Raw genomic sequence first — 27,689 nt, 5'->3', positions numbered from 1 at the left:
AGGTCAGTTTATCATTTTCCACTAAACATGTTTCAACAATGAGTAAATCATATTTACCTTGTTTCACTTTCTCAGCTTTATTATCTATGACAGCAGTGTTTACTTCCTCCATCATATCCAGAACATGTTCTCTAACAGAGGCTCCTTCCTTTATGTGGTGATTGTATACCTCTTTGAGAGTATCGTGCCTGACAGATGAGGATGGTTGTCTAAATACTGCCTACAGCGAATCCATGATCTCTTTAGCAATGACCATGCTCTCATGTTTCTTAGTCCAAGCATCTGATATACTTGCTATGATATAGGCTCGAGCCTTTTTATTTTCCCTAACCCATTTGTCATAAGCATCTCGAACATTTCGGCTTGCTAACGAGTTGGGAGTCAGAGGACATTCCTCTATGAAAACAACCCTAGATCATCGATCACTAGTATTGTGGTTATATTTGATTTCCATGTTGAGTAGCTATGATCGTTAAATTTATCGGAAGCAAGTAATTGTATAATAGAGTTTGACATGTTGAAGATATAAACAAATTCTATTAGTGAAAGGCTACTAAATCCAATCAATTTTAGCAAAAAGTAATAATATACCCATATTCGTTATTAATTGCAACGATACTTCAGTGAGTCAGAATAATCGCAATTGAGGAACAGTTACTTACTCCTTTAGTGAACCAAGACATTCTTAACTAAATACTAATACTAGAATAACTCTTACTCCTATAGTAACTTTTTGGTCAAGAACTTACTAACACTTAGTAACTCTTGTAAGTGTAACCTTCCATTTTTAGATCTCAAAGAATGCTATCAACAAGCTATCGAGGGGCAGACAATGCTGAAGAAGAAACTAAGAGACCCTATCCATTTCTGGAGTTTGCGGTGTTCTGATCCCCAATTCACAACCTCTGAATGAGTGGTCGCACTAAAATGACATGCAGGCAGAACATGGTAAACTCACTATGCATGAAAACCGAGCATGAATCTCACGGTGTGAACTCTTAGGGACGTGAAAGCTAAAAATAATATATCATATATATCATTAATCTCTCACTGGAGTGTTCTAGATGTTTGGGTATACTTTTACTTAGGTATATTCTGACTAAAAATAACCTAAGTCTAGGTCTTTATTTCAGTATAAATTTTATACTGGATTTAATGTACGATGTTTAAGTGATAAACCATTTATTACCTCACATCGCTCACGCAAAATTGGGTTAACAAGACTCAAGAACCAATTCCATCCCCAAGTAGCAAGTGTTCCATAAACCGTCAATTTAAGTATCTCCATGTAGGGAATTAAATTTCCACGGAAGCATGAGATCGCCTTGCATTTTGTTTTTTAGCTTTTAAGGAAACAAAAACACCAAATAAAACTGAAATAATAATGCATAAAAATTATTGGAAGCATGCTTTAAAAGAAGAAACAAAGGGATAAAGTAACAAACCTTTGTCGAATCCCAAACTCCTTACATTTTCCTCTCTGTCTTCTTATGAGCGTTTCTTCGACGAACAAGGGACACCATCGCAAGTGCAACTTTGTTATTCTCTAAGAATCCAAGAGTAGAAGAGTGGTCTCTATCACCTTGGAGAAGGAAGAATAATAGAGAATGGTCGAGAAGAAAAAATCTGAGAGGAAATTTAGATTGGAGGCTAGGGTTTTTCACAATGAAATTCTATCCCCTAAATTGGCCATAAAGGGATATTTATATGGAGAAGAGTTTATCCCTTCTCCAAGTCTTTCCCAATTTATCCTTGAGCCCAATTATTTAAATAACATTTAGTCAATTAATTTAATATATATAGTTAATTAATTAATAAATAAACATCACATGTTTATTTACCTTCATCTCTCAAAATTAATTAATTAATTCTTCATGAATCTAATTCATAAGAATTTAATATTTAAATCTTATTCAAATATTTCTCTCTTAATTATAGATCACATCTATAATTAATCATATTATATTAATCTCATTAATATGCTATTCCAAATAATTCAAATCATTCGTGGCTGGAGGGTTGGCTACGCAACGCAAACGAGGCGGCACCGACGAGGGCGAGTGGTTGGTTTGCGACCTGGCCCTCGGCTGAAGAGCTGGGACCGACGGCAAATGGCTGAGGTCGGCTCGGTTCGACGACGGATGGGGCGGCGCCACTGCTAGGGTTCGGTGATGGGAAGAACAAGAGGGAGGGGTACTCAGAATAGGAATAGAAATCGGGGGGGAGGGGCGGGGGCGTTGGACGTGCGTGATAAAGAAGGAGAAAAGGAGGAAAGGAATAAAATAAATAAATAATTTAAATAAATAAAATATAAGTGAATAAAATAAAATAAAATATTTTATTTAATTTTATTCTATTCTATCTTATCTTCTTTTATTTTATTCTCTTTCTTCCAACTTTTAATCCCTTTTTCCTTTAAATTCCAAAGATCAGAATCAAATCAATTTTTCCAATTTAAATTTTAAATTTTAAAAAAAAAATCTAGGCATTAACTAAAATTTAACTTTAAATTAAATTAATGAGACATAAATCCAAACTTTTCATTTAAACAAAACTGAATTTCGAAATGAGCAAAATTGCCCTCGAATTTTACAAAAATACAAATTTTGAATTATGAAAAAAACTCGGGACGTTACACATAGATTTGGGAAAACCTAAATAATGAAGTGTGAGGAGTCCCGATGCAGAAAAGCAATGACATCTTTTTCAGGGATGCATTATATCCTTTTTTGTATCCTTTTATCCTTCTATTGTTTTTCTTTACTTTTCATTTAATTTACTACTTTTGGAACATTTGACTGCTTAGTAGGATTGGATAAAAAAATTTTGAGGTGGGGGGATCAAGGTTTAGAAGCGTCGAGTGTTGCAATGAGTTTGGGGGAGCATGGGAATTGTAACCCAACACATCTTTATCAAACTCATCGCAAAAGAGGGAACCGTAAACGAATGGACATGCCACCTAACATTTTTTCCCATCTCATTTATTGCGCGTGTGTCATCATTGCCTTGAGTCACGCATCAAATCATTTCCTCTCCCACTTGAATGCCTATTTAAACCACTTCAATTGAATACCTAACACTTGTGGGCTTGGGTTTGGTTGGTCCATGTATCTGGCCTTTGGGCTCAATTAGTTGGATTTGGGCTTGATTTGATATTTCGGTAAATTCAACCCATTTTTGGCTACTTTAACCCATACAATAATATCAAATTGGATCAAATTAATCTGATTCAACGGTCATGATGAAATCACGTTGCATCATCGAAATTTGTCTTCGACTTCAATTTGGGACACGTGGCGATTCTAATTAGTCCAAAATTCAATTATTGGGAATTTTATCATTAATTTAGTAAATGACGTGGCAATTTGTGATTGGTCTAAAATTTCTCGTTCAACAAAAGGAAAAGAGACAGTACTGAGAGGAAGAAACTTCATTTTGGAGTACTTTTTCCAATTTTTGAGAAAGAAGGAAGATAATTTGTAACAACCAACCATGAACGGAGGTCTGAAAAAAAAAACAAAATTATTTGAATGGTCGAGCTTTTTATTGAAGAGAGAAAGAATAAAGTATGGACACTAATACTCAATCTTCTATTGATTTCTTTCTCAATCTTGTCTTGGAAAATATTACAATACCACTATATATAGTCTCACCAAGTGTCTTCCTAAATTCCTTCAAGAGATTACAATAATTAAGACAGAATTTCAAAAGTTGCAGTAATTCTTGACCCTTCGTTACTCAAACTGCCATAACTTTCCATAGAAAATACCAAATGACTTGACTTAAACCATCAGAAAGTATACATCCGGGGCATCAACATCCGTAGGTCACACATTTAATTTGAACATAGTTTGACCTTCTAAATATCTGTTAAAAACCGCCCAAAAACTGAGTTTAATGCTCAACAAGGTCACCACTGATGTGAAATTTGAAACACCAATCTTTTCAGTTTCAAAGTATAAAAAGGACAAGATGACAAGAGAAACAAAGCAAATCAGATCACTAAATAAAAGGGAGAAAAGAACCAGAAAAAGACTATTTGAATGAAACAAATAATACATATGACATAGAAGCGTTAAAGAAGATAATTTAAATATATATGTAAAAAAAAATCCAATATTTAATCTTCAAATGATCGTGCACGATGATATATATACTTATACAAAAAAAAATTAAAAAAGGATCTCCATTTTAGCTTCTTCCTTTCTTTGGAAATAAAAAATCCATAATACAAGGAGGTTTTTCCTAATGCATGCTTGAAATAATCTTTAAGGTTTCTTTTTTAGTTACTTTTCTATGCTATAAAAAAATTAGATAGCCACATCATTGTTGGGCTTTGGATAAATCGAGAAGTGGAAGACAGTTGCCGTGATGGATGATTCTCCTTTGGCCATGTAGAAGAGGGAACTTATCACAAAAAAATGTAAGAAGATCACAACTTCGTTTTTTTACTTTGTGTTGAGCTTGATAGATTTAGTGGGCTGTGAGATATCACTGTAAACTTGAAACAAAGTTAATCTTGGGCTTATTGAAAGCCTAGCCCGAATGTGAAAATAGAAACCACCGATGGAAAAACACTAAACTCAAAATCAGTGTGCTAAAAGCACAATCCGTGTGAAGAATAATCTTCACCCTACACTTTGATAGTTAAGATTAGTTTCAAGCACTTCTGAGGATTGTAGACTTTCAATGACTATTCTTTCTTTTCTTTGTTGCATAAAGAAATCGAGAGAAAAGAAAGGGAGAACTTGAGGGAGATGCCACCGGAGATCGCCTGGACGATGAAGGCAGGTATCGTCTAGTCGATTGAAGGTAAAGCAGTGATTCGTCTAGACGATAAGACAATATTCGTCTAGACGATGAAGGTTTTACTGAAGATTGTCTAGACGATGGGGTTCGAGGCCAAGGAGAGTCTACATGATAGGAGTGTCGAGGTACACGATCGGTGTTAAAAAGGTACACGATAGAGTAAAGAAGATCAGGGAAAAAGAATAACACAAAGGTTTTTACGTGGTTCGGCTAAAGATAGCCTACGTCCACAGAGAAGCTGATGATTTTTATCGAGGAGTTACAAAAGAATTATTACAAGATAAGTCTGATTTACTATCTTGATCTATTTATATTTTCACTCTCTTACTTGTACAAGTAAATACAAAAGTATATAAAGACAGCTTGTATGTAACTAATTTCTAAAAACCTTGAAGTTGTTTTCATTTATTTGTAATAATAATCTCCACCTTGAAAGAAACTTCAAGTGAAGACCAAACTCCCGACGTCACATTTCTTCGGGAAAATGTGGAAAATTCGTCGGGAGAGGATCTCCCGATGCATAAACGGTTGTCGGGAGTTTGGTCGGGAGAAATCCGTTAGAAGAGAAACTCCCGACGCACTACAATGCGTCGGGAGTTCCACCATAACTCCCGACTCCATTTTAAAGTACGTCAGGAGATCCTATATGCGTGGGGAGTATTAAAATTTAATATATCGTTTGTAATTTTTAAAATTTGATCTGAAAACCTGTAAAACATATTATACCAAATAAAGATTCACATAACTAAAAAACGAAAATGAAGTTTATATTATAACAAGTAAAAAATTACAATATCCAAACAAAGTCGATAAACATTCATATCACAAATACATAAAAGAAGTAAAATCAAAACAACATCTAGAACACTTCTCGAACACAACATCTTCAATAATTGTCCCAACTCATCTCCGAACAGCATTCTACAATAAAACAAAAACATCAAAATGTTATATCGATAAACATTTACAACATGTTCAAACTTCAATACGGGTGGTAATGAAACTCTACCCAGCCCCCACGACAAGCATGTAACCTCCTGAACACCAAAAACACACAAAATGCCTCAAGAATGACCAACACACATAAAACTCAAATTTGTCTCCAAAATGGTTTATCTCACCCCCCCTCCCCCCCCCCCCACCCCCCCCCCCCCCAACCACCAAACACATTAAACTTCGTAAATATTCATAAATACACAAGATAGCCAAGTTGAAGGACAAGATGGGTATAATGAAACTCTATCCACCCCCCACGATAAACATGGAACCTCCCGAACATCAAAAACATACAAAAGGAGTAAACAATGATGACCAACACACAAAAACTCAAATTTGTCCCCAAAATGGTTTAACCCAAATTTTACACCCCCCCAAAACAACAACACATTAAACTTCGTAAACATTCATAAATACACAAAATAGCCAAGTTCAAGGACAAGATGGGTGTAATGAAACTCTACCCACCCCCATGACAAACATGGAACTCCCGAACATCAAAAACATACAAAGTAAACGATGATGACCAATACACATAAAACTCAAATTTATCCCCAAAATGGTTTAACCTAAATTTTACACCCCCCCCCAACACATTAAACTTCGTAAACATTCATAAATACACAAAATAGCCAAAATAGCCAAGTTCAAGGACAAGACGGGTGTAATGAAACTCTACCCACCCCCCACGACAAACATGGAACCTTCCGAACATCAAAAACATACAAAAGGAGTAAACAATGATGACTAACACAGATAAAACTTAAATTTGTCCCAAAAATGGTTTAACCCAAATTTTACACCCCTCCCCCCTCCTCCAACACATCAAACTTCGTAAACATTCATAAATACAAAAATAGCCAAGTTCAAGGAAAAGACGGGTGTAATGAAACTCTACCCACCCCCCATGAAAAATATGGAACCTCTCGAATATCAAAAACATACAAAAAGAGTAAACAATGATGACCAACACACATAAAACTCAAATTTGTCCCCAAAATGGTTTAACCCAAAATTTACACCCCTCCTCCCCTTCACAACACATTAAACTTCGTAAACATTCATAAATACACAAAAAAGTTAAGATAATGAAAAATGTAAGAGAAGAGGAAACTCATAGAAAGCGAGAGGCAAAGAGATTCAGGGAGAGAGTGAAAGGAAAGGAAAGAGCGAGATACAGGGAGAGAGCGAGAAGCAAGGAGATAGCGAGATACAAGGAGAGAGCGAGAGGCAATGAGAGAGCAAAAGGCAAGGAAAAAACGAGATACAGGGAGAGAGCGAAAGGCAAGGAAAGAGCGAGATACAGGGAAAGAGTGAGAGGTAAGAAGAGAGCGAGATACAGGGAAAGAGCAAGAGGCAAGGAGAGAGCAAAAGGCAAGGAGAGAGCGAGATATAGGAAGAGAGCGAGATATAGGGAGAGAGCGAAAGGCAAGGAGAGAGCGAGATACAGGGAGAGAGCGAGAGGTAAGGAGAGAGCAAGAGGCAAGGAGAGAGCAAGAAAACGGATAGCATTGACATACTAACTGCAAGTAAACAAGTGAATGTTGAGGTTTGGTTATGTCCTAAAACTCAAAGTTTGTAAATTAATAAACATATTCTGTTTTGTTTTTCGATAAAGTTGTTATTTCTCTAAACTGATTGTCTTCATCTTTAACCTTTGTCTCTCAGCTCAAACCCTATAATATCAAGGCACTTCTAAAGTTTGAGCTAAGTGACAGTCTTTGTCAACATGTCGGAGGCATTCTCTAAGGTATGTACTTTCAAAACTTCTACTTGCTTTGCTTCAATTTGTTCTCGAATGAAATGATATTTAACATCTATATGTTTAGTTCTGTTGTGATACTATGAGTGCTTTGATAAATGTATGGTGCTCTGATTGTCACAAAAAAAATTTACTATATTCTGTTTGATCCCGAAATCACATAGGAGACCCTTTTAGCCATAAACCTTCTTTTACTGCTTCTGAAAGAGCAATAAACTCTACTTCAGTAGTAGAAAGGGCTACTACTGATTGTAATGTAGCCTTTTAGCTTAGAACACATCTTCCATATAGGAAGATATAGCCTGATAAGGATCTTCTCTTGTCTAGATCTCCAGTATAGTCAGAGTCCATATACCCAATCAGCTCTAGTTCTCTATCTGGAAGCTATTAGTACATTAGTTTAGCACTTGAAGTACCCTTAAGATACCTTATTATCCACTTAGTTGCCTCCCAGTGCCGTTTACCCAAATTAGCCATATATCTACTCACCAGACTTGTAGCATAGGCAATATTCGACCTTGTAAACACCATTAGATACATTAAGCTTTCTACAACTTGGGAATAGGGAACAGTTGACATTACCTTCTGATGTTCAATGTCAGATTCTTTAGGTGAATTCTCTGCTGAGAGTTTAAAATGGTTAGCAATAGGAGTAGACACTGATTTAGCCTTTGTCATATGATACTTCTTAAGCAATTTCTGACAATATTGTGACTGATCAATGCTGAGCATACTTGATTTTCTGTTTCTGATTATATCAATGCCTAGTATTCTCTTTGCATTGCCCATGTCTTTCATTTCAAATTCTGACTTGAGTAGATCTTTGACTTTATTTAACTCTTTCATAATTGCTCCTGATAATAGCATGTCATCCACATAGAGTAACAAATAGATAGGATGAGCATAGGTATCAGTGTTTATGTAAACATAGCTATCATAGGAGCTTTTATTAAAGCCATTCTTCTGCATAAAGTCACTGAATCTTCTGTTTCAACACCTAGGGGACTATTTAAGGCCATAGATAGACTTTTTAAGTAGGCAAACATAGTCTTCTTTCCCTCTGACCTCATACCCCTTAGGTTGGCTCATATGGATAACTTCCTCTAAGAAGCCATGTAGAAAAGTTGTTTTAACATCAAGTTGCTCCAGCTCTAGGTTATTCTGAGCCACAATAGACAATAATAGTCTGATAAAACTCTACTTGACCACTAGAGAGAATATCTCATTGAAATCAACACCTGGTCTCTGTGTAAAACCCTTAGCTACCAACCTAGCTTTATATCAAGGTCCTTGATCATTAGGGAAACCCTCATTTAATTTGTACACCCATTTGAATGTAATTGGCTTGCAACCTTGTGGAAAAAGTGTCAATTCCCAAGTGTTGTTTCTGACTAGTGAATCAAATTCTTCATTCATTGCTTCTGTCCACAACTTAGCTTTAGGAAAACTCACTGCTTCTTCAAAAGTTGAGGGTTCTGAATTATTACATAAATCTGAAGCATTTAAAGCTAAGTAGTCATCATACCTTGAAGGTGGCACAATAGTTCTTCTTTGCCTATCTCTAGCTAAGTTGTACCCCCTCAAGTCTGGTTCTTCTTGCTCAGGATCAGATATAGCATCTTCTACTTCTTCTTCAAGATGAGGTAGTTGATCAAAAGGTGATTCAGAGCTTGAAGGATCAGAACTAGGGTTAAGAACTTGCTCCACCTCAATTTTATCATTCTTCATTTGAGGTGCTTTAACATTAGAGTTAGATCCCTGCATATACATTTCATCTTCCCTGAAAACAACATCTCTGCTTGTGATATGTCTCTTCCCTGTAGGGTGCCACATTCTAAACCCCTTAACTTCTTCTGTGAAACCCAAAAACATACATTTCACAGCTCGGGCAGTTAATTTCCCTTTACTCTAATGGACAAAACCAGTGCAACCAAACACCCTTAGATTATTTAGGCTAGGAGGTTGTTTGGTCCACCTTTCTTCAGGGGTTAGAAGGTTAAGAGATGCATGGGGTCATCTGTTTAGTGTATAGACGGTATATGAGGCTGCTTCTGCCCAAAATTTTTCAGGAAGTATTGCATCTGATAGTAGGCTTCTTACTCTCTCCATAATAGTTCTATTCAATCTCTCTGCCACCTCATTTTGCTGAGGTGTATACCTAACAGTATTATGTCTAGTAATACCATGCTGTCTACAAAAAGCATTGAACTCCTCTGTACAGTACTCAAGCCCATTGTTAGTTCTTAGACACTTAATTTAACTATTAGATAATTTTTCAACCATAATCTTCCATTCTTTGAACTTATCAAATACTAAATCCTTAGATTTAAGGAAATAAATCCAACATTTTCTAGAATAGTCATCCACAAAGGTTAAGAAATACCTGGCTCCACTTAAGGATTGGAAAGGTGAAGGACCCCATAGGTCCGAATGCACATATTCAAGGATGGCCTTGGTTGTGTGCTGACCCTTCACAAAACTCTGTCTTATAGCCTTCCCTATCATACAATGTTCACAAAAGGATAGACTCTGATGAATTCCCTTAGGTAGAATTCCCTGATTAGCAAGAGTTTGTAGACCTTTGGCACTAATGTGTAAGAGTCTTTTGTCCAAAAGATCTCCTTCAGTAGGCTGCTTCTGAGTTACAATCAAGGCTGAATGCATTTTCTGAACTCCTTGAACAACATAGACACTATTAATCTTGACCCCTCTGAGAATAAGCTTACTGTTCTTTAAAACTACATAGTAGCCTTCCTTTCCTCTGTATTCACAGCCAATAGAATCGAGCATGCCTAGTGAAATCAGATTTCTCTTCAACTTAGGCACATGTCTGACATTCCTCAATAGTTTGACTGATCCATCTTCAAGTTTAAGTGAAACAGAGCCAACACCAAACACTGGACATGAGTTATTATTACCCATGTAGATAGAACCTCCATCCAACTCTCTATAAGTGTTGAATCAGTCTTTGTGAGGTGTCATGTGGAAAGAACACCCTGCGTCTAGAACCCAATCTAGGTTCTTATTAGATTTTTCATCTTCCTTCCAATTTGATGTAGCTAAAGCATCTGAATAGAAGTAAGAATCCTCACAAATTGAGGCTTCACCTGACTGATTAGGTTGGACTTTCTGTTGAGGTTGTGGTTGCTTGTTTTTCTACTCATTCTTCCACTTTAAAGTTCTGCAATCCTTGATTAGATGTCCTAGTTTTTTGCAATATTTACATCAAACCTTGGATTTTTCTTTCCCCTCTTCTGTTGAGCTTTGTTTTCCTTTTTCCTTATTATTCTGCTTTGACTTACCCTTGACAAATAAGCCCTCAGCACTAGACTTATCTTCCTTGCTAGTTAGAAGCTCTATCTCTCTGATTTTAAGGGCTGAAATGATTATATCAGTAGTTAGAGAGTCTCTACCATATTTTAGGGCAGCCTTTACATCTTTGTAGAAATCTGGCAGTGAGTTGAGAAGCACAAAGGATTCATTATCTACCTCAATTTCTTCTCTTTGAGTCTTAAATTCAATAGTAATCCTTTTAAAGTCATCTAAGTTCTCTGTCAAGGATTTAGAAGCACTCATCTTGAAGGTAAAAAACCTTTCCCTTAGGAAAAACTTATTGGGCAGATTTTTAGTTTCATAAAGCTCATTCAGCTTGCTCCACATCTTGAATGCTGTCTCTTGGTCGATCACTTGTCTTAAAACACTGTCTGACAAATTTAAAACAAGTGTTCCATGAGCAATTAGCTCCATGTTCTCTTTTTCTTCTTCAGTTGCAGTAATTGGCAGCTTGGTTGGATCCTCAAGGGCCTTATGTGCCCTTTGTTGCCCCGGGATGGCCTTGATCTTGGCTTTCCATAAGCCAAAGTCTCCTTTCCCATCAAACTTTTCAATGTCATACCTTGCTACTGCCATTTTTTATTCAAATTTTGTCTAAAAGGACCAAGATTTTGCTTATTTAGAATCTTGACTAATCTTGAAGTTTTCTTGCAGGCTCTGATACCACTTGTTGGGCTTGATAGGTCTAATGGGCTGTGAGATATCACTGTAAACTTGAAACAAAGTTAATCTTAGGCTTAATGAAAGCCTGGATCGAATGTGAAAACCAGAAACCACCGATGGAAAAACACTAAACTCAAAACCAGTGTGCTAAAAGCACAATTCATGTGAAGAATAATCTTCACCATACACTTTGATGGTCGAGATTAGTTTCAAGCACTTCTGAGGATTGTAGACTTTCAATGACTATTCTTTCTTTTCTTTGTTGCATAAAGAAATCGAGAGAAAAGAAAGGGAGAACTTGAGGGAGATGCCACCAGAGATCGCCTGGACGATGAAGGCAGGTATCATCTAGTCGATTGAAGGTAAAGCAGTGATTCGTCTAGACGATAAAGCAATATTCGTCTAGACGATGAAGGTTTTACTGAAGATTGTCTAGACGATGGGGTTCGAGGCCAAGAAGAGTCTACACGATAGAAATGTCGAGGTACACGATCGGTGTCAAAAAGGTACATGATAGAGTAAAGAAGATCAGGGAAGAAGAAGAACACAAAGGTTTTTACATGGTTCGGCCAAAGATAGCCTACATCCACGGAGAAGCTGATGATTTTTATCAGGGAGTTACAAAAGCACTATTACAAGATAAGTCTTATTTGTTATCTTGATCTCTCTGTATTTTCACTCTCTTACTTGTACAAATAAATACAAAAGTATATAAAGACAACTTGTATGTAATTAATTTCTAATAACCTTGAAGTTATTTTCATTTATTTGTAATAACACTTTGCAATTTTGATTTCTCTCTAGGTCCCTCTCTAATGGTGATTTTGTCAAAGGAAGAAGAAGAATGCATGTAAGTGAGAAAGAAGAAGAAAACAAAACATGAAGATGATAGAGAGGGAAGAAGAACACAAAGATTTAACGTGGTTTGATAACTTGACCTACATTCATGAGAGGAACTATAAATTTCAGATTCTTGGAGGATTACACGGCAAAATAAATATTATATAAGTTCTTCTTTCTCTAATTTCTCTCTTCGGTCCTTTATATATAAGATTTACAAGTTAGTTGAGAGAATAACAGTAAAATAAATGCTTGATTTCACAAAATTAGTTACTGTTTTTACAAATCTCCACCTTAAATTCAACATTTGTTTAATAAAAGTCAGGTCCTCTTTTTTATCACTTTTCCTTCAACCTTTTTCAAGAAGCTCAATCCTGATAATGTCGGGGCATTTTTGAAGTTTGAGTTGAGTGACCATTTTGATAATCATGTCTGAGACGTTGTCTAAGGTATGAACTTTAAGGACTTTGATTTTTTCACTTTCAATCTACTCTCTGATGAAGTGATATTTTACATCTATGTGTTTATTACGATTGTGAAATTGGGGACTTTTAAATAGATGTATGATACTCTTATTATTGCAATCGATCTTCGTTGTTGTTTATGTAATTTTGAAGTCTTGTAGCAAACCTCGTAGCCATAGGTCGTCTTTCACAACCTCAGATAGTGCAATAAACTCTACTTCAGTGATAGAAAGAGCTACCACTAATTGTAATGAAGCTTTCCAACTTAGTACACAACTTCCAAATAGGAAATATATTCTGGCAGGGACCTCCTCTTACTGAGATCTCCTGCATAATCTGAGTCAACAAAACCAAATAGTTCAAGGTTTGAATAAGTGCATTGTTGGTATAGGAGTCTTGCTTCTTTTATACCCTTTAGGTACCTCAAAATTCACTTAATGGCCTCCCAATGCCTCTTGCTAGGGTTGGCCATGTATCTACTGACCAAGCTAGTTGCATAATCTATGTCTGGTCTTGTAGAGATGATCAAATACATGAGGTTTCTTGTTGCTTGGGAGTAGGGCATTGTAGACATTTCTCTTTTAAGTGATCTATTTTGTTTTTTTTTTTAGGAATTCCCTATTGATAAAATGTAATGCTAAGCAATGGGAGTGATTACTGTTTCGGTTTCTATCATATGAAATTTCTGAATTAGTTTCTCGCAATATTTGATTTGATTGATGTATAATTTTTTATCTTTTTTATTTTTTCTATGTCTATGCCCAATATACTTTTAGCATATCTCATGTCTTTCATTTCAAGTTCTGATTTTAGGAGGTCTTTTACTTGTTTCAACTCCTTCTTGAAGCTTCCTGATAGAAGCATGTCTTTTACATATAGTAACAAATAGACTGGATTCTTAAAGGATTTAGGGTTGAAGTAAACACAACTGTCATATAAGCTTTTTAGAAATCCAATCTTTAGAATAAACTCATCAAAAATTTTATTCGAGCATCTTAAGGATTGCTTTAATCCATAGATGGATTTTTTAAGTAGGTAGTAGTTATCTTCTTTCCCCTTAGCTTAGTAACCTTTAAGCTGACTCATGTATATGGTATTTTCCAAGTAGCCATGAAGAAAGGTTGTTTTAACATCAAGTTGATCTAGCTCTAGATTCTGTTGTGCCACCAATGAGAGAAGCATTCTGATTGAGGCTTGTTTCACTACTGATGAGAAAATTTCATTGTAATCCACCCCTATCTCTGAGTGAATCCCTTAGCCACCAACCTAGCTAAATCTAGGTTTTTGTACATTAAGGATGCCTTCTTTATACTTGTAGACCCATTTAGATGCAATAGGTTTACATCTCTTAGGTAGAAGAACTAGGTCCCAAGTTTCTTTCTTATTTAGGGATTCAACCTCCTCATTCATAGCTTCTATCCACTTTCTTCATTAACACAACTTACTGCCTCCTCAAATATGGATGGTTCTAGGTCACTCATTTCTTCTTAAGCATTCAATGCTAGGTTAATGTAGTCATCTTTATACCTATAAGTGGTACTATAGTTCTCATTTACCTATCTCTAGCTAAGAAGTAGTCCTTAGGTTTAGTCCCTCTAGCTCTGTTTCAGTTTTTGTCTCTTCCTTTTCTTCTTCATATTGAGATATTATATCACTGGTGTTTCTAGAGTTTGAGCTAGAGTGTGTTGAATTAGGAATGAGTGAGTGCTCCACCTCAATTTTATCAGTCAACTCTTTAGGGGTTTGAGTAGAGGCATTATTTTTCTACATAAACAATTCATTTTCCCTTAAAACTACATTCTTGCTGGTTATACACTTTCTTTCAGTTGGTTGTCAAAATATGAACCCTTCCACACCTTCAGTGAATCCCACAAACATATATTTAGTAGCTCGGGCATTCAATTTACCTTTATTCTGATGAACAAAATCAATGCACCCAAAAACCATTAGGTTGCTTAGGTTAAAAGAGTGTGTGGTCCACTTCTCTTCAGGTGTTAGTAAGTCAAGAGATGCATGAGGACATCTATTGAGTGTGTAGACTATATAAGAGGCTGCTTCAATCTCTAATATTTCTCTAGTAGGATGACATCTGATAAAATATTTCTTACTCTTTTAAGTATAGTTCTATTTAGCCTCTTCACTACCCCACTTTGTTGAGGTGTATACCTCACGTTTCTGAGTCTGAGAATTTCATGTTCTTTGCAAAATTTATTCAACTCTTCTACACAAAACTCAAGCCCATTATCTATTCTAAGGCATTTAATTTGACAGCATGACTGTTTTCAACCATTGTTTTTCATTCTTTAAATTTCTCAAATAAAATCTTTAGTTTTAAGAAAGTATATCCAACTTTGCCTAGAAAAATCGCCAGTAAAGGTTAGAAAGTAACTGACACCCACTTAGATATGGAATTGGTGAAGGACCCCAAAGGTTAGAGTGTATATAGTCAGAGATTGCTTTGGTTGTATGTTGAGCTTTGACAAACTCTGCCTTGTAGCTTTCCCTACCACATAATGTTCATAGAAAGATAGGTCTTGATGGACTCCTTTAGATAAGCCTTTATTAGCAAGAGCTTGTAGACCTTTAGCACTAATGTGAGAAAGTCTTTTGTGTCATAGATCTCCATCAGTAGGTTCTTTATGTGTTACAACTAAAGCTGATTACAATTTTTTAACACCTTGGACCACATATACATCATTTATCTTTACTTCTTTGAGCACTAGCTTGGAATCTATCCAAACTTCACACTAACCTCCTTTCCCTCTATATTCACAGCCTATTGAGTCGAGCATGCCCAATGATATCATATTTCTTTTTAGTTTAAGCATATGCCTAACATTCCTGAGTAGTTTAACTAATCCATCTTCTAGTATTAGAGGGATTGAGCCAATGTCAATCACAGGACATGAGTTATTGTTATCCATGTAGACTGAACCTCCATCCATTTCCTTGTAGGTATTAAACTAATCCTTATTAGATGTCATATGAAAAGAACACCTAAAGTATAGAACCCAATCAAAGCTCTTTGCTAGATTTTCAAACTCTAGCCTTTAATTAGAGGTAGCTAAAGCATCCAAATAAAAGAATGAATCCTTCCCCTACTAAAGCCTCACCTGATTCTATTGATTTTGCCTTCTGTTTTTTATTCTTTTGCTCATTTTTTCACTTTAGAGTTTTCAAGTCCTTGATTAGATGTCTTTCTTTCAAATCATAAAGACTAAATTTGAGCATTATTATAATCTCAAGGGCAAAAGTGTTAGATTTGAAACATAAGAACCAAATAGAAATTAAAACCAAAACTTAGGGCGAAAATAGTTTTTTTATTATTATTTCTATGTTTCATAGATTATTTTATGATATAATAGAAATATTGATTCACTCCTCATGTCAATGCTAAAACCTTGAAAATATAAACGTATCAATAGAAATTTCCTCGATGGAAAATTAATACTATGCATATTTATAGAAAGTATTAGAAACTTATGTCAAGCAAATTTAAAAATTCTCCAAATATTAATTAACATATTATTAATGGTTCGTTAGGTTGTCAATTCAAATTTTGTTTTATATTTGGCAGACAATCTAGATATTTCTAAAAGTTATTTCAGAATTTGTGATCCAAATAGTACAAATTTTAAAAATAATATTTTTATATTTTTATTGTATCTAAAGTTTGAATTTTAAGTTATAAAATGCAAAAACTGTATTGAATAAAGATAAAAACATTCAAAAATACAATATGTCATGTTATACACTTAGTTTAATTTTTAAAGTAAAATATATAATAAGGAAATTGTATTAAATGTCAAATTGCTAAAAATATTTTCAAATATATCAAAATGTCACAATCTATCAGTGATAGATACTGATAGACATCTATTAGTGTCTATCATTGTCTACCAGTAATAGATAATAGTAGTCTATTTGTAACGACTCGACTTCCTAAGATTCAAGTTAGGTCGTTACTAGACGCATGCATGCATAGAAGTTAAAACGACATCATTTTTATAGTGAAATAAATAAGGTAACTTAAAAAATCTTCATTAAATTCAAATATAAAAATCAAATGATAAGGTACCCATAAGTCATAAATGGAAATAAATAAGCTAGAAAACAAATCTCAAATGATAAGTTTCAAATGTCAAGTCCAAAAGTTAAAAATATAAAAGAACTCTTAAAACATAAGCGGAAGCATTAAAACTGGTCCCCAGTAGCTCGTTCATGGATTCCTCTTGTCATTCGTCGGTGCATCCCTACCCTTACCTGAAACATAAACATGAGAAAGGATGAGTATAAAATACTCAGTAAGTAACCCCACTACTGGGGTCAAGCTAGGCATTTATATCCTCTAGATGCCTACCTCTGGTGGAAATATATAATCTTCTCTAGTCCTCATGGGACACATACATACATGAAAAAAAACTAAGTTCTATTCTTCTGTAGTTAAGTATGCCCACTATCTTTAGTAAGTCCCGTAGGACCCACAACCTCTGGTGAATCCCGAATGACCCACAACTTCTGGTGAATCCCGAAGGAAACACAACCCCTGGTGAATCCTGAAGGAAAACACAACATCGGTGAATCCCGAAGGAAACACAACCTCTGGTGGGCATCTAACTAATCAGTAAGAACATTATCACGATCTCAACATCACAAGTATCATAACATGGTTCTATAACATACATATACATCTCGTCATCCTAGTCCCATAACATACATATAGATCTCATCATCCTCAGATCAAATATGCGCATCTAGTCTTTTAAATCCTCATATCAGCAAGGCATACATAAACATTAAACCATCATCAAATCCTCAGTAAATCATAACTACATTGTCTGGCATGTGGGCAGTTCCAGTAGTAAGATTACTTACCTCGATACTAGATTCAGATATTGATCCAAGTGGCAATCTTCAATAATCAATCTTTGAATTCAATTCCCCAACGAAGCCTGAGCAACAACCACCCTCAAGATTGCAATCTCCAAAATCTTCCTTCAATCAGACCCTGCTTCTAACTTTTAATCTTTTTCTCCCTTAAAATTTTCAATTCACAAAGAATTTAACTCACTCACTTCCACGATGAAATTAATTCTTGACATTAATTTCAAATTAAATTTGTGTGACATTAAAAGTCCAATTTCCATAACTTCCATTCGATTGAACCATTAAATTGAAACACTCATTCATTCCAAAATGAAACTAATTCTTGACATTAATTTCAAATTTAATTTGTATGACATTAAAATCCAATTTCCATAACTTCCCTTCGATTAAACCATTAAATTGAAACACCCCTTGCCTTCCAAAATAAAATTAATTCTTGACATTAATTTCAAATTAAATTTGTGTGACATAACCCCCCTCCAAAGTAAAATTAATTCTTAACATTAATTTCAAATTAAATTTGTGTGACATAACCCCCTTCCAAAATGTAATTAATTCTTGACATTAATTTCAAATTAAATTTGTGTGACATAAAGTCTAATTCCCACAATTTCGGTATGATTAAACAATTAAATTGAAACATCCCTTTCTCAATAATTGAATCTCGGTAATCTAAATAAATTTCCAAAATTCAAAAATAATCTCAAATATTATAAAATATTGAAATTACATTACAAACAAAATTTCGGGATGTCACACTATTAGTATAATGACATTTTGCTAAATTTGTAAAATATTTTGGTTCATGTTTTTATATTTGAAAACAGCCCTATATATTATGCAATGTATTATAAATTATATAATATTGCAAAAAAATTAACATAAAATATGTTCATAAATTAATTAATAATAATTTATAATCAACATCATATTTAGTGGGTAACTACAACTAGTTTTATGATTGATAAATATAGTATCAAATACATTTAAAATCATTGTTTAAATTGAAATCCAATTTTTGAATCTACTACCAATTACATAACTAAAAATATGAAATATAGCTCTATTTCATTGAATTCCTTATTTTCAAAATTATGATTTCAGATTTCTGCCTGTTTGGTAAGCTATCTAAAAATAGAACTTTGAAATAAGATTAAATGAAAATATAGTTATATTTCATGTTTTCATACCTATGTTTAGTAATAAATTTAGAAATTAAATTTCAATTTAAACAATTTGCTTAAAATGTGTTCGATAGTATATTTATGAACTATAAAACAATTATAGTTGCTCACTAAGTATTAGGTTGAACATAAACCATTATTATTTAACTTATGACATTAAAATTTTGTGTAATTATTATTTTGTAATACTATATAATTTATAATATATTATATAATACATATTTAATTTAACAAAAATAAATGAGTTTATAACATAAAATACTATATTTGCTAATGTTTCTTTGTTTTAAAGGCAGTTACAAATATAGCAATCAGACCTAAAGTATTAGCAAATATAGCATAATACAAAAGAATTTACAAATATAACAATATTTAGATCCAGCTCTCATAATCCATCAATTAACCATATCGCTAATAGGAGTCTATCACTAACAAACTTTGTTTATTTAAAATTCATTAAAAATGTTGTTATATATTTAATTATTAACTTTAAAAGTACTACTGATTGCAACTATGCTTTATATTCAAGTGCATTTTAAAATTTTAAATTCAAAATATGAGTATACATAAAATATAAATATACTATGTTTGGAAGCATTGTTTTCAAATATAGTAAAATAAGTTAACTTATTTATTTTATAATAAAATATCACTATCAATCCGTGATAGACAACGATAAATGGTGGTAGACATCTATCATTATCTATCACTAATAAAAAATGATATTTTGCTATATAAAAATATTTTCAACAGTTTTGCCATTTAAAATAATTAATCTTTTCAAAATTTGCTTTGGATCAGAGAATCAAAAACAACTTTATTAAAACAAAATTCTCATCCCAAAAAACTGTGGGTAAAACGTGTGAGACAAACACGTCACTGCAAGTCTTTAGTTAGTGGTTTCCATAAAAGTAGAAAAATAAAAGGAAATAAAACAGGGTTCCGCGTTACTTGAAATAGCGACTACGAAGTACGAAGAAGAAGAAGATTAGCAGAGAAAGATGGAAGCTAAGGTCAGCAAATTCTTCAGCTCGGTTTCCAGTTTCTTCTCCGGCGGCGATCACATACCATGGTGCGATCGCGATGTTATTGCCGTATGTTTATTCTCTTTCTTTTGCTACTCATCTTTTAGTTGCTTCATTTTTCTTCTCTTGTTTAGATTCCGGTTTGTTTTCGAATTCAGGTTGTTTTGTCGCTAATGAGCTGTATTTTTTAGTGTAATTAATTGAATTTTAGGTGTTTGTATGAATCCTTTGCGTTTGTATTGTAAAACAGTGTTCTAATTCTTGTTGTAACTTCTGTTGATTCTTCCAGTTATTGAATATTGGGTGTTTGTATGAAGTTATTCAACTGCGCTTTGTAGCTTTTTGGACTTCAAACTTGAAATTTCCCCCTTTCAACTTGTTCATCTTTGTCCTGATATTTCCAATTTTAACGAAAACTCATATACTCCTTGTTTTAGGGTATGTGTTCTTTTTCTTACTTCGCAAGATTGAACATCATTAACTAAATTTTAATGAATGGTTCCCCCATTTCTTTCATGGGTATTACTGAAATTTTTGCTTTGACCAATTTTTTGCCTTCATCTAACTCATGGGTCAGCCCATTGTCATGGAAATTTCAGCATGCCATTGCTTAATCGAAAGTATCAGTTTTACTTGGTTCTTTAGCTAATAGCATGTTTAGGAGTGATTCTGAAATGGTTTAAATCACTTTTATCATTTTCAAAATCACTCGAAACCAATTTTAATAATAGTGAAAAAAAATGTTTAAAAGTGTAAAATTAAATATTGAATTGGTTTTCAATGATCAAAAGTGTGTTTCAGATTGATTTTAAACATGATAAAAGTAATTTTAACTATTTCAAGATCATTGTGAAACATTCACCAAGACTATTGAATACTCATTTTATCTTGCCCATTTAGGTGGGAGTTATGAGGCTAGATTTTCTATCCCTGCATTTTCTTCCTTCTTGATAGCTATCTCCATATCCTTTTTTTTTTTCCTCTCTCTGTATCAGACTATTAGATGGCAGACGCTAGCACAACAGTTGATGCACCAATAAACATGTCTAGTGAAATTTGTTATGGTATGCTTAATCCAATTAAAAAATCCATACTCATTAACAGAAAAAGAAAAAATATATACATTTTTATCCTGAAAATTCTACGTCTTTTTGTAAATCAGATTAAAGAATTGTTTTGGGTTTTAGATTTAAAAAAGAGTTTTTCATGACATGTACTTATTTGTGGCAGAAAACTGAAAGTGATTTGTTTTTACATTTTTTTTATGTTTTCTCAATTAGTTATCGTATATTTATTAAGTTTAGCATGATTTGAATGTGTTATATTTTTAATTTAATAGGTAAAAGAAGTAAATGGAATTACAATAAAAGAAAATATTTTTCCAAACAGTTTTTGAATTAAAAAACATCAGAAAGAGTTTCTGTTTTAAAAATTAGTCTGCAGAACATTTTTTAGAAAACAACCACAAACAGTAGTTTGTCGTCGCTGTTATCATTGGAGCCATAGATTCTTGTTTTTCTCCGTGGCTCCGTCATACCTTTCTCTCCATTGTTTAGTTACAAAGTAGAAGGTCAAACTTTTTATTGTTAATCTTTATTTAATAATGTCATCTCTCATATTATTCTTTGAATGGCACCCCTTTTTAAGTTGATATGGTGATGCATTGCAGAGTTGCGAAAGAGAGGCTGCTGATGCCGAAAAGGGCTCGTCTGGTGAGCTGTTGAAGGAAAGCATTATGCGTTTATCTTGGGCACTTGTTCATTCAAGGCAACCCGAAGATGTACAACGTGGGATCGCAATGCTTGAAGGTACAGTATTTCAAGGAATTAGACATCCTTTTTGTACTACTATTATTTTCTTTTAACTTTGAGTTTCCAAAATGTGGCTTTCAAAGTGCCAATGTTAACCTATAGTTAGCTATTTGCTTGTCTGATACTCTTCAACATTTTTTTTTCTCTCTTTTCTGTCATTTTGTTATTATGCAGCTGCACTATCTGGTGATGATAGCCCATTGAAGATGAGAGAGAAGCTTTATCTTCTTGCTGTTGGGTATTTCAGAAGTGGTGATTACTCCAGGAGTAGGGAACTTGTAGAAGAATGCTTAACGGTATGATTCCATCTTTGGCTTGGATTCTATGCATAATAATATATATACCATTAACTTGGGCTCCATTTAGTAACATTTAGGCCCCAATGGATAACCATTTGGTTGTGATTTTTTTCTTTTTTTTTTTTAGAAAATTAAGTCTATTTTTCCTCAATTTCTTACCATGATTGTATCTTTCTTAAGTAAAAGAGTTCATTTCTTAACCAAATTCCAAAAAATAAAACAAATTTTTTCATATTTTTTTTTTTAGTTTTCAAATTTTGGGTTTTTGAAAACATTGGTAAAAAATCGATAACAAAGCAAGAAATGTAGTGGTGGAAGGAGTGTTTATAAGCTTATTTAAAAAAAATAAAAATAAAACCAAATGGTTATCAAACAAGGCTTTAGTTTTTTGTTTTTGGTTTTTAGTTTTTTTAAAATTAAACCTATAAACATCGTTCATCCTCCAAATTTCTTACTTTGTTGTCTATTTTCTACCAATGTTTCAAAAACCAAGTCAAGCAATAATAATGGGCTTAATTTAAAACTAAAAAGAAGTAATTTTCTAAAACTTGTTTTTGTTTTTGGAATTCAGCTAAGAACTCAACTCTTTTTCTTAAGAAAGATGAGAACCATCCTAAGAAATTGAGAGAAAATATGCTTAATTTTTTAAAACCAAATGGTTACCAAATGAGGCTTAATTTCTTGAGCTTTTTCTCGTGCACTTTAAACTTGATACTTGAGGCTACAATTCAGAAAGACATAACTTTGGCCTTGATACATATTTGACCCCCCTAATATGTGCCACTTCTTTTTCGTAAACTTTCAACGTGATTGACATGTGTTAATTTATGATTATGACTTTTGGCATAACACATCTAGATTGTTTTATAAATTTAGTAACCAAAATGAGACATGCATATAACATTTCATAAAATTGGAACTCTCAGAAACTGAATGTGGCACTTCTTATGAACCATTGATGATTGAATTTTAGAACTTTGGAGTTCAACCATTTTGATGCTTGATTCTCAGATTGCACCAGACTGGAGACAGGCAAGGACACTGAAGAAATCAATCGAAGACCGGATCACTAAAGGTATCGATTTCTCCTAGACTTGTTTCTTTTTCTTTTTTTGACAATATATAAGATGGAGGAATCGAACTTTTGACTTCGAGGTTGATAGTACAAAGACTATGTCAATTGAGCTATGGCATTTCTACCGGATTTCTAATCTTTCTTTATCCCAATTTAACCAAAAATTCATTTAAAACTGAACATTTTCATTCATTATCACTCTTGCTTGGGGAATGTAGATGGTGTGATCGGCATCGGCATTGCAGCGACTGCTGTAGGACTGCTTGCTGGTGGTATTGCTGCTGCTGTTTCCAGAAAGAAGTGAGCCAATTACTTGCTTTGTATATAAGAGATCACTGTCTGATCAAACCCAGTTTTAGAGTTGCCAGACTTGAAAGAACTTTGAGATGTATAATGCTACTTAGCTATTACTAATGTTTGTTCTGTTATATTGATCTATTTCATATTGTATAAACATTGTGTTACGTTCTTTGTCCTGCATTGGTAGTTTATTTGAGATTATACACATTCTTTCAATTTGATTTTGGGGAGTTGAGCAAAAACATTCTGAAAACTTTGATAGGTCTCAGTAGGGTATTTTTTTTTGGGCTTGTCCTTTTTTTTAACGTCCTTGTATTATTTCATTTTCTTCTCAATAAAAGTTGTTGGTTGTTATTTTCAAAAAAAAAATGTTGGTTGTTTAAAATCACACCATTGAAATATCTTTATTCTCAAGGTTGTAAAGCATGTTTGGTCCCTAAATTTTCATGGAAGTAACAATTTAGTCTTTGAATTATAATTTGTGACAATTTAGTCATACGATTTAGTCATTGAACTTTAATAACTAGCAATTTAGTTTCTATATTTTGAAATTTGTAACAAGTTAGACTTTATTATGAAAATTTTCATCAAAACTAAGTGTCAATTTTTATTATGTAATAAATAAACTAAATTGTTACAATTCTGAAAGTGTAAGGACTAAATCGTTACTAACTAAAGTTTTAGAATCAAATTGTTACTTTCATTAAAGTTAAGGATCATATGTGTTTTTTTAACTTTTAATAAATGATAATGACATTATGAAACTCCTAAGATCACAATGGCTAAATTATAAATCAAGATTAATGCTTCAAAAATGTGACTTAACATAAAATAAATAAATAAATAATAAAATTAGGCACTTCATTTTTATTATTAAAGCAAATCTATGACTAGAATCCATCTAAAAGATAGAAACTAGGGATATCACAAAAGAAAATAAATGGAAAAGGAAATGTTTAGGAATTTCCTATAGAACCATAGAATCACCATCCAAAACCCTATGTTTAATAAAACTTATTCTAAAAAGTATATGGGAAAATAATAATAATAATAATTTTGGGACTTAATCCATAAGGTTGAAATGTTCATCACTGCCCAAGAGTGCTAAAAGAAAGGCTTTGTAGTCTCCTCCTATTTCTCTACTCACAGCTTCCTCAAGAGATGTATTGTTTCTCTTCAAATACAGTTCCATAATCTCCTTCAAATCTTTTTCTGCTCTTGTCACTATCACTCTACTAAGAGCATCTCCGTCGATCCCGACCGTGTTCATCGCGTTTCGCAAAACCTAAACATCAACATGGTTTTAGTAGCACAGATATAGGAGTTGAAAGAAAAAAAAAATGAGCTTGATATAGTGTCACTACAACAAATTGGACTTTTCATTATACAAAAAGAAAAGAGCAATGGACGGATTGATAAAATATATATGAAAATAAAAAAGCACTTTTGACCAAAAAAAAAAAAAGGATGTTGTAACGTTTATGACAGTTTTTTAGTGTCATCTTATCTATGATTTAATTTTCATTAAAGAGCAATGGACGGATTGATAAAATATATATATACCTTTAAGAGAGTATATATCTTAATTAGTTAGAAATTATTCGATAACCTCTAATTTCTTTGTTGCGACCGAACCATCATCAAAATATTTTAATTAAGCTTCTAATCAACTAAATTTAACAAATATTGTGTGGATTGATTAAATTATGTACCTTTGCATAATACTTTTTTGGATCTCTAATGCATCTTATAACAGTTCTTAATGCAGCAAGATATTCGTCAGTTGGGTGACCTATCAAACCCTGTAATTCAAAAATCAAAACCCACATGCATTAATGAGAATCTTAAAGTGGAAAATAAAAAGAAAAAAATAAATTTTAAAAACTTCACCCACTTCAAAGAAATAATTCTTTTATTTAGAGCTCTAAGAGAAATTAAGAAATAAATATTCAAACGCTATCAAAATGATCTAACTATATTTCTTCATTTCAAAGTAATTAGAGTTATGAATAATAGCATAAGAAAAATATTGGAGATGAGAAATACACGTTCCGTTTGATAACGTTTACGTTTTGTGTTTCAATTTCTCGTTTTAGTTCTTGAAAAACCGAAGTGTTTGGTACTAGTTGTTTCTTATTTTTCATTTTTCAAAAGTGTTTCTAAATTTGTGTAAGAATTCTAGAAATTAACGATTCAAGTTTTAAATTTATTGGTTTTTTCTATTTTTTTCCAAACATAAATATTAAAAATCTTATTTACCATTTTTCACTTATAAAATGCATCACATATAGGGGGATTTTCAAAAATAGAAAAATAAATGAAACTATTTACACAAAATAACAAAATTTTAATATTTTTATGATAAAAGTTGATAGTCTATTAGTGTCTACCAATGTTTTTTTTTTTTTTTTACTATTTTCGTAAATAATTTGACATTTTTTCTATATGTGAAAATTTCTCTAATAATAAATATTGAAAATAAATAAAACATAAATTTTTTTATTTTATTTGAAAAACTTATTTTTCATGTAAAGTTCTTACATTTTTAATATTAAATTTCAAATAAACAAAGAAACAGAAATGGTTACAAAAAAATGTATGGTTTCCCTTTTCAAGAAAAAAAAAACTATGGATAAAAAAAGAAAATGATAAACAATAAACAAGAAACGAAAACATTACCAAATAGGTCTATAATATTCGATTAAGATTATAAAATTTTGTATTGTAATACCTTGGTGATGGATGTGGCATGGATATCTCTATAGCGATTGAAAATTGCATTAAGCTGTGGCTTACTTCTTGTGCTAAGAATTCTAATAATATCTTCATTCTTAAAAGCTTTGCCTTTGATTTCATTATGAACAATGTTTGCTTCTAATTCTGCAATACTTTCATCAATCTCATTGCCTTCATATCTATAAGCACTCACCACTGCCACAAGAAGCTGCAAAATGGCTAATTTTTATAAATACTCTAATAATAATCCCCTTTTCACAGATTTTGAACTTTTGGACTTGTTTGAAATAACTTTTCAAGTGTTAAAAATTCTACTTTTCACTTTAAAACACCTTTTTAAATGCTTAGAAAGTTATAAAATAAGTTACTTTTCTGATATCTCCTGTTGTGCAAAAGGCTACATCTTCTTCGAGAGAATGTTTGAATCGAAACCGATAAGCTCGTTTTACTGCTAAAAGATCTTCAGCAGACCGAACACATGCTATTTCGATGATAACATGGTAATCGGGTGTCGATGCTTTCAATGCATTGTTTGCTAAAACGGCGTCTCGATCAGCCGGATCAAGTGTCCAGTGGCATATAGCTCTCTGTGTGATAATACCATAACATATTATTCAAAATTCATCAATCATAATTTGTTACAAAATTAAACTTAGAACACAATAAAAACATACATTATATATATATATTTATATATACCTCAAAGTCTCCAGAAAGTTCAGAGTTGAGTTGGTGAATGAGATCCTCATTGTAGATTTCTTCATAAGCCAACCTTATAAGCTTCCTTTGAGTTGCATTTCTGTGGCCTAAAATGGATATTATGGCCTTCTCATCTGTCCCCAAACCTTCAACATAAATACACAAAACTCTAAACCATCAAACACTTTTTTTAGTACGAGTGGGATATGAAGATCTGAACCTCCAACTTCAAAAGACAGAGTTCGTATCAATTACCGTTGAACTGTACTCACTTTGGCAAAGCATCAAACATTTGTTAAAGAAAATTATTTAGGTGCTTCTCGGATTGCACCCATTTTCGTGCAGCTCACCCAGATATTCAATTAATATTTGTCATGTGGCAAATATATATATATGTATATATATATATATATTATTGAACTTTTTTTTACTATGTAATTAAAAAGATGCATGAAGATAGTTGCAAGTATTACTCTTTTGTTAGAATATCCTTTATGAACTCTAGGATTTAGTACTACTAAAACACGTTTTCATGGCTCTAAAAAACTATCATAAATACATTTTTTAACTATGTTTTCTAGTCCTTAAGTCCACCGTCAAAGAAAGTACATAAATGACACATTTATAACTATTATTTCAAAAGTGTTTACAAAGCATAACTCGATAATATTAATTCCTAAAGAAAACTAATAGTATAAGAATTAATAAAACCAAAACGTATATCGTTTTTCGTTTTTCGTTTTAGTAATTTCAAAAGTCTTTATACAACATAACTCAGTAGATAATGTACTAATTATCATTTCAAA

At 32.9% G+C, this 27,689-nt stretch overlaps 2 protein-coding genes across 3 annotated transcripts; one reads left to right on the top strand and one right to left on the bottom strand.

The window, feature by feature from the left end:
* Positions 1–19,785: 19,785 nt before the first annotated feature.
* Positions 19,786–23,664, top strand: LOC150037952 (mitochondrial fission 1 protein A-like). 2 transcript variants are annotated; one of them, XM_090310829.1, is made up of 6 exons: positions 19,895–20,032; positions 20,959–21,027; positions 21,633–21,771; positions 21,949–22,070; positions 23,085–23,148; positions 23,367–23,664. In XM_090310829.1, exons 2-6 carry the CDS (start codon positions 21,025–21,027, stop codon positions 23,450–23,452), a joined length of 414 nt encoding a protein of 137 aa, XP_090166955.1. In that variant the 5' UTR covers positions 19,895–20,032; positions 20,959–21,024; the 3' UTR covers positions 23,453–23,664. The 2 variants fall into 2 exon arrangements, with proteins under 2 accessions (XP_090166954.1, XP_090166955.1); XM_090310828.1 differs by lacking the exon at positions 20,959–21,027 and having other exon boundaries at positions 19,786–20,032.
* A 635-nt stretch (positions 23,665–24,299) lies between these two features.
* Positions 24,300–27,175, bottom strand: LOC150037951 (annexin D8-like). The gene is made up of 6 exons (XM_090311090.1): positions 27,156–27,175; positions 26,884–27,052; positions 26,553–26,771; positions 26,180–26,392; positions 25,161–25,250; positions 24,300–24,733 (listed from the first exon to the last, which is right to left on the bottom strand). Exons 1-6 carry the CDS (start codon positions 27,173–27,175, stop codon positions 24,512–24,514), a joined length of 933 nt encoding a protein of 310 aa, XP_090167216.1. The 3' UTR covers positions 24,300–24,511.
* Positions 27,176–27,689: the final 514 nt, after the last annotated feature.

The sequence above is a fragment of the Benincasa hispida genome, chromosome 2 (assembly GCF_027475165.1).
Source record: "Benincasa hispida cultivar pf3 chromosome 2, pf3_genome.v1.1, whole genome shotgun sequence".
Classification (NCBI taxonomy): domain Eukaryota; kingdom Viridiplantae; phylum Streptophyta; class Magnoliopsida; order Cucurbitales; family Cucurbitaceae; genus Benincasa; species Benincasa hispida.
The sequence above is the reverse complement of the archived record's forward strand: the minus strand, read 5'-3'. Positions and strand labels throughout refer to the sequence as shown.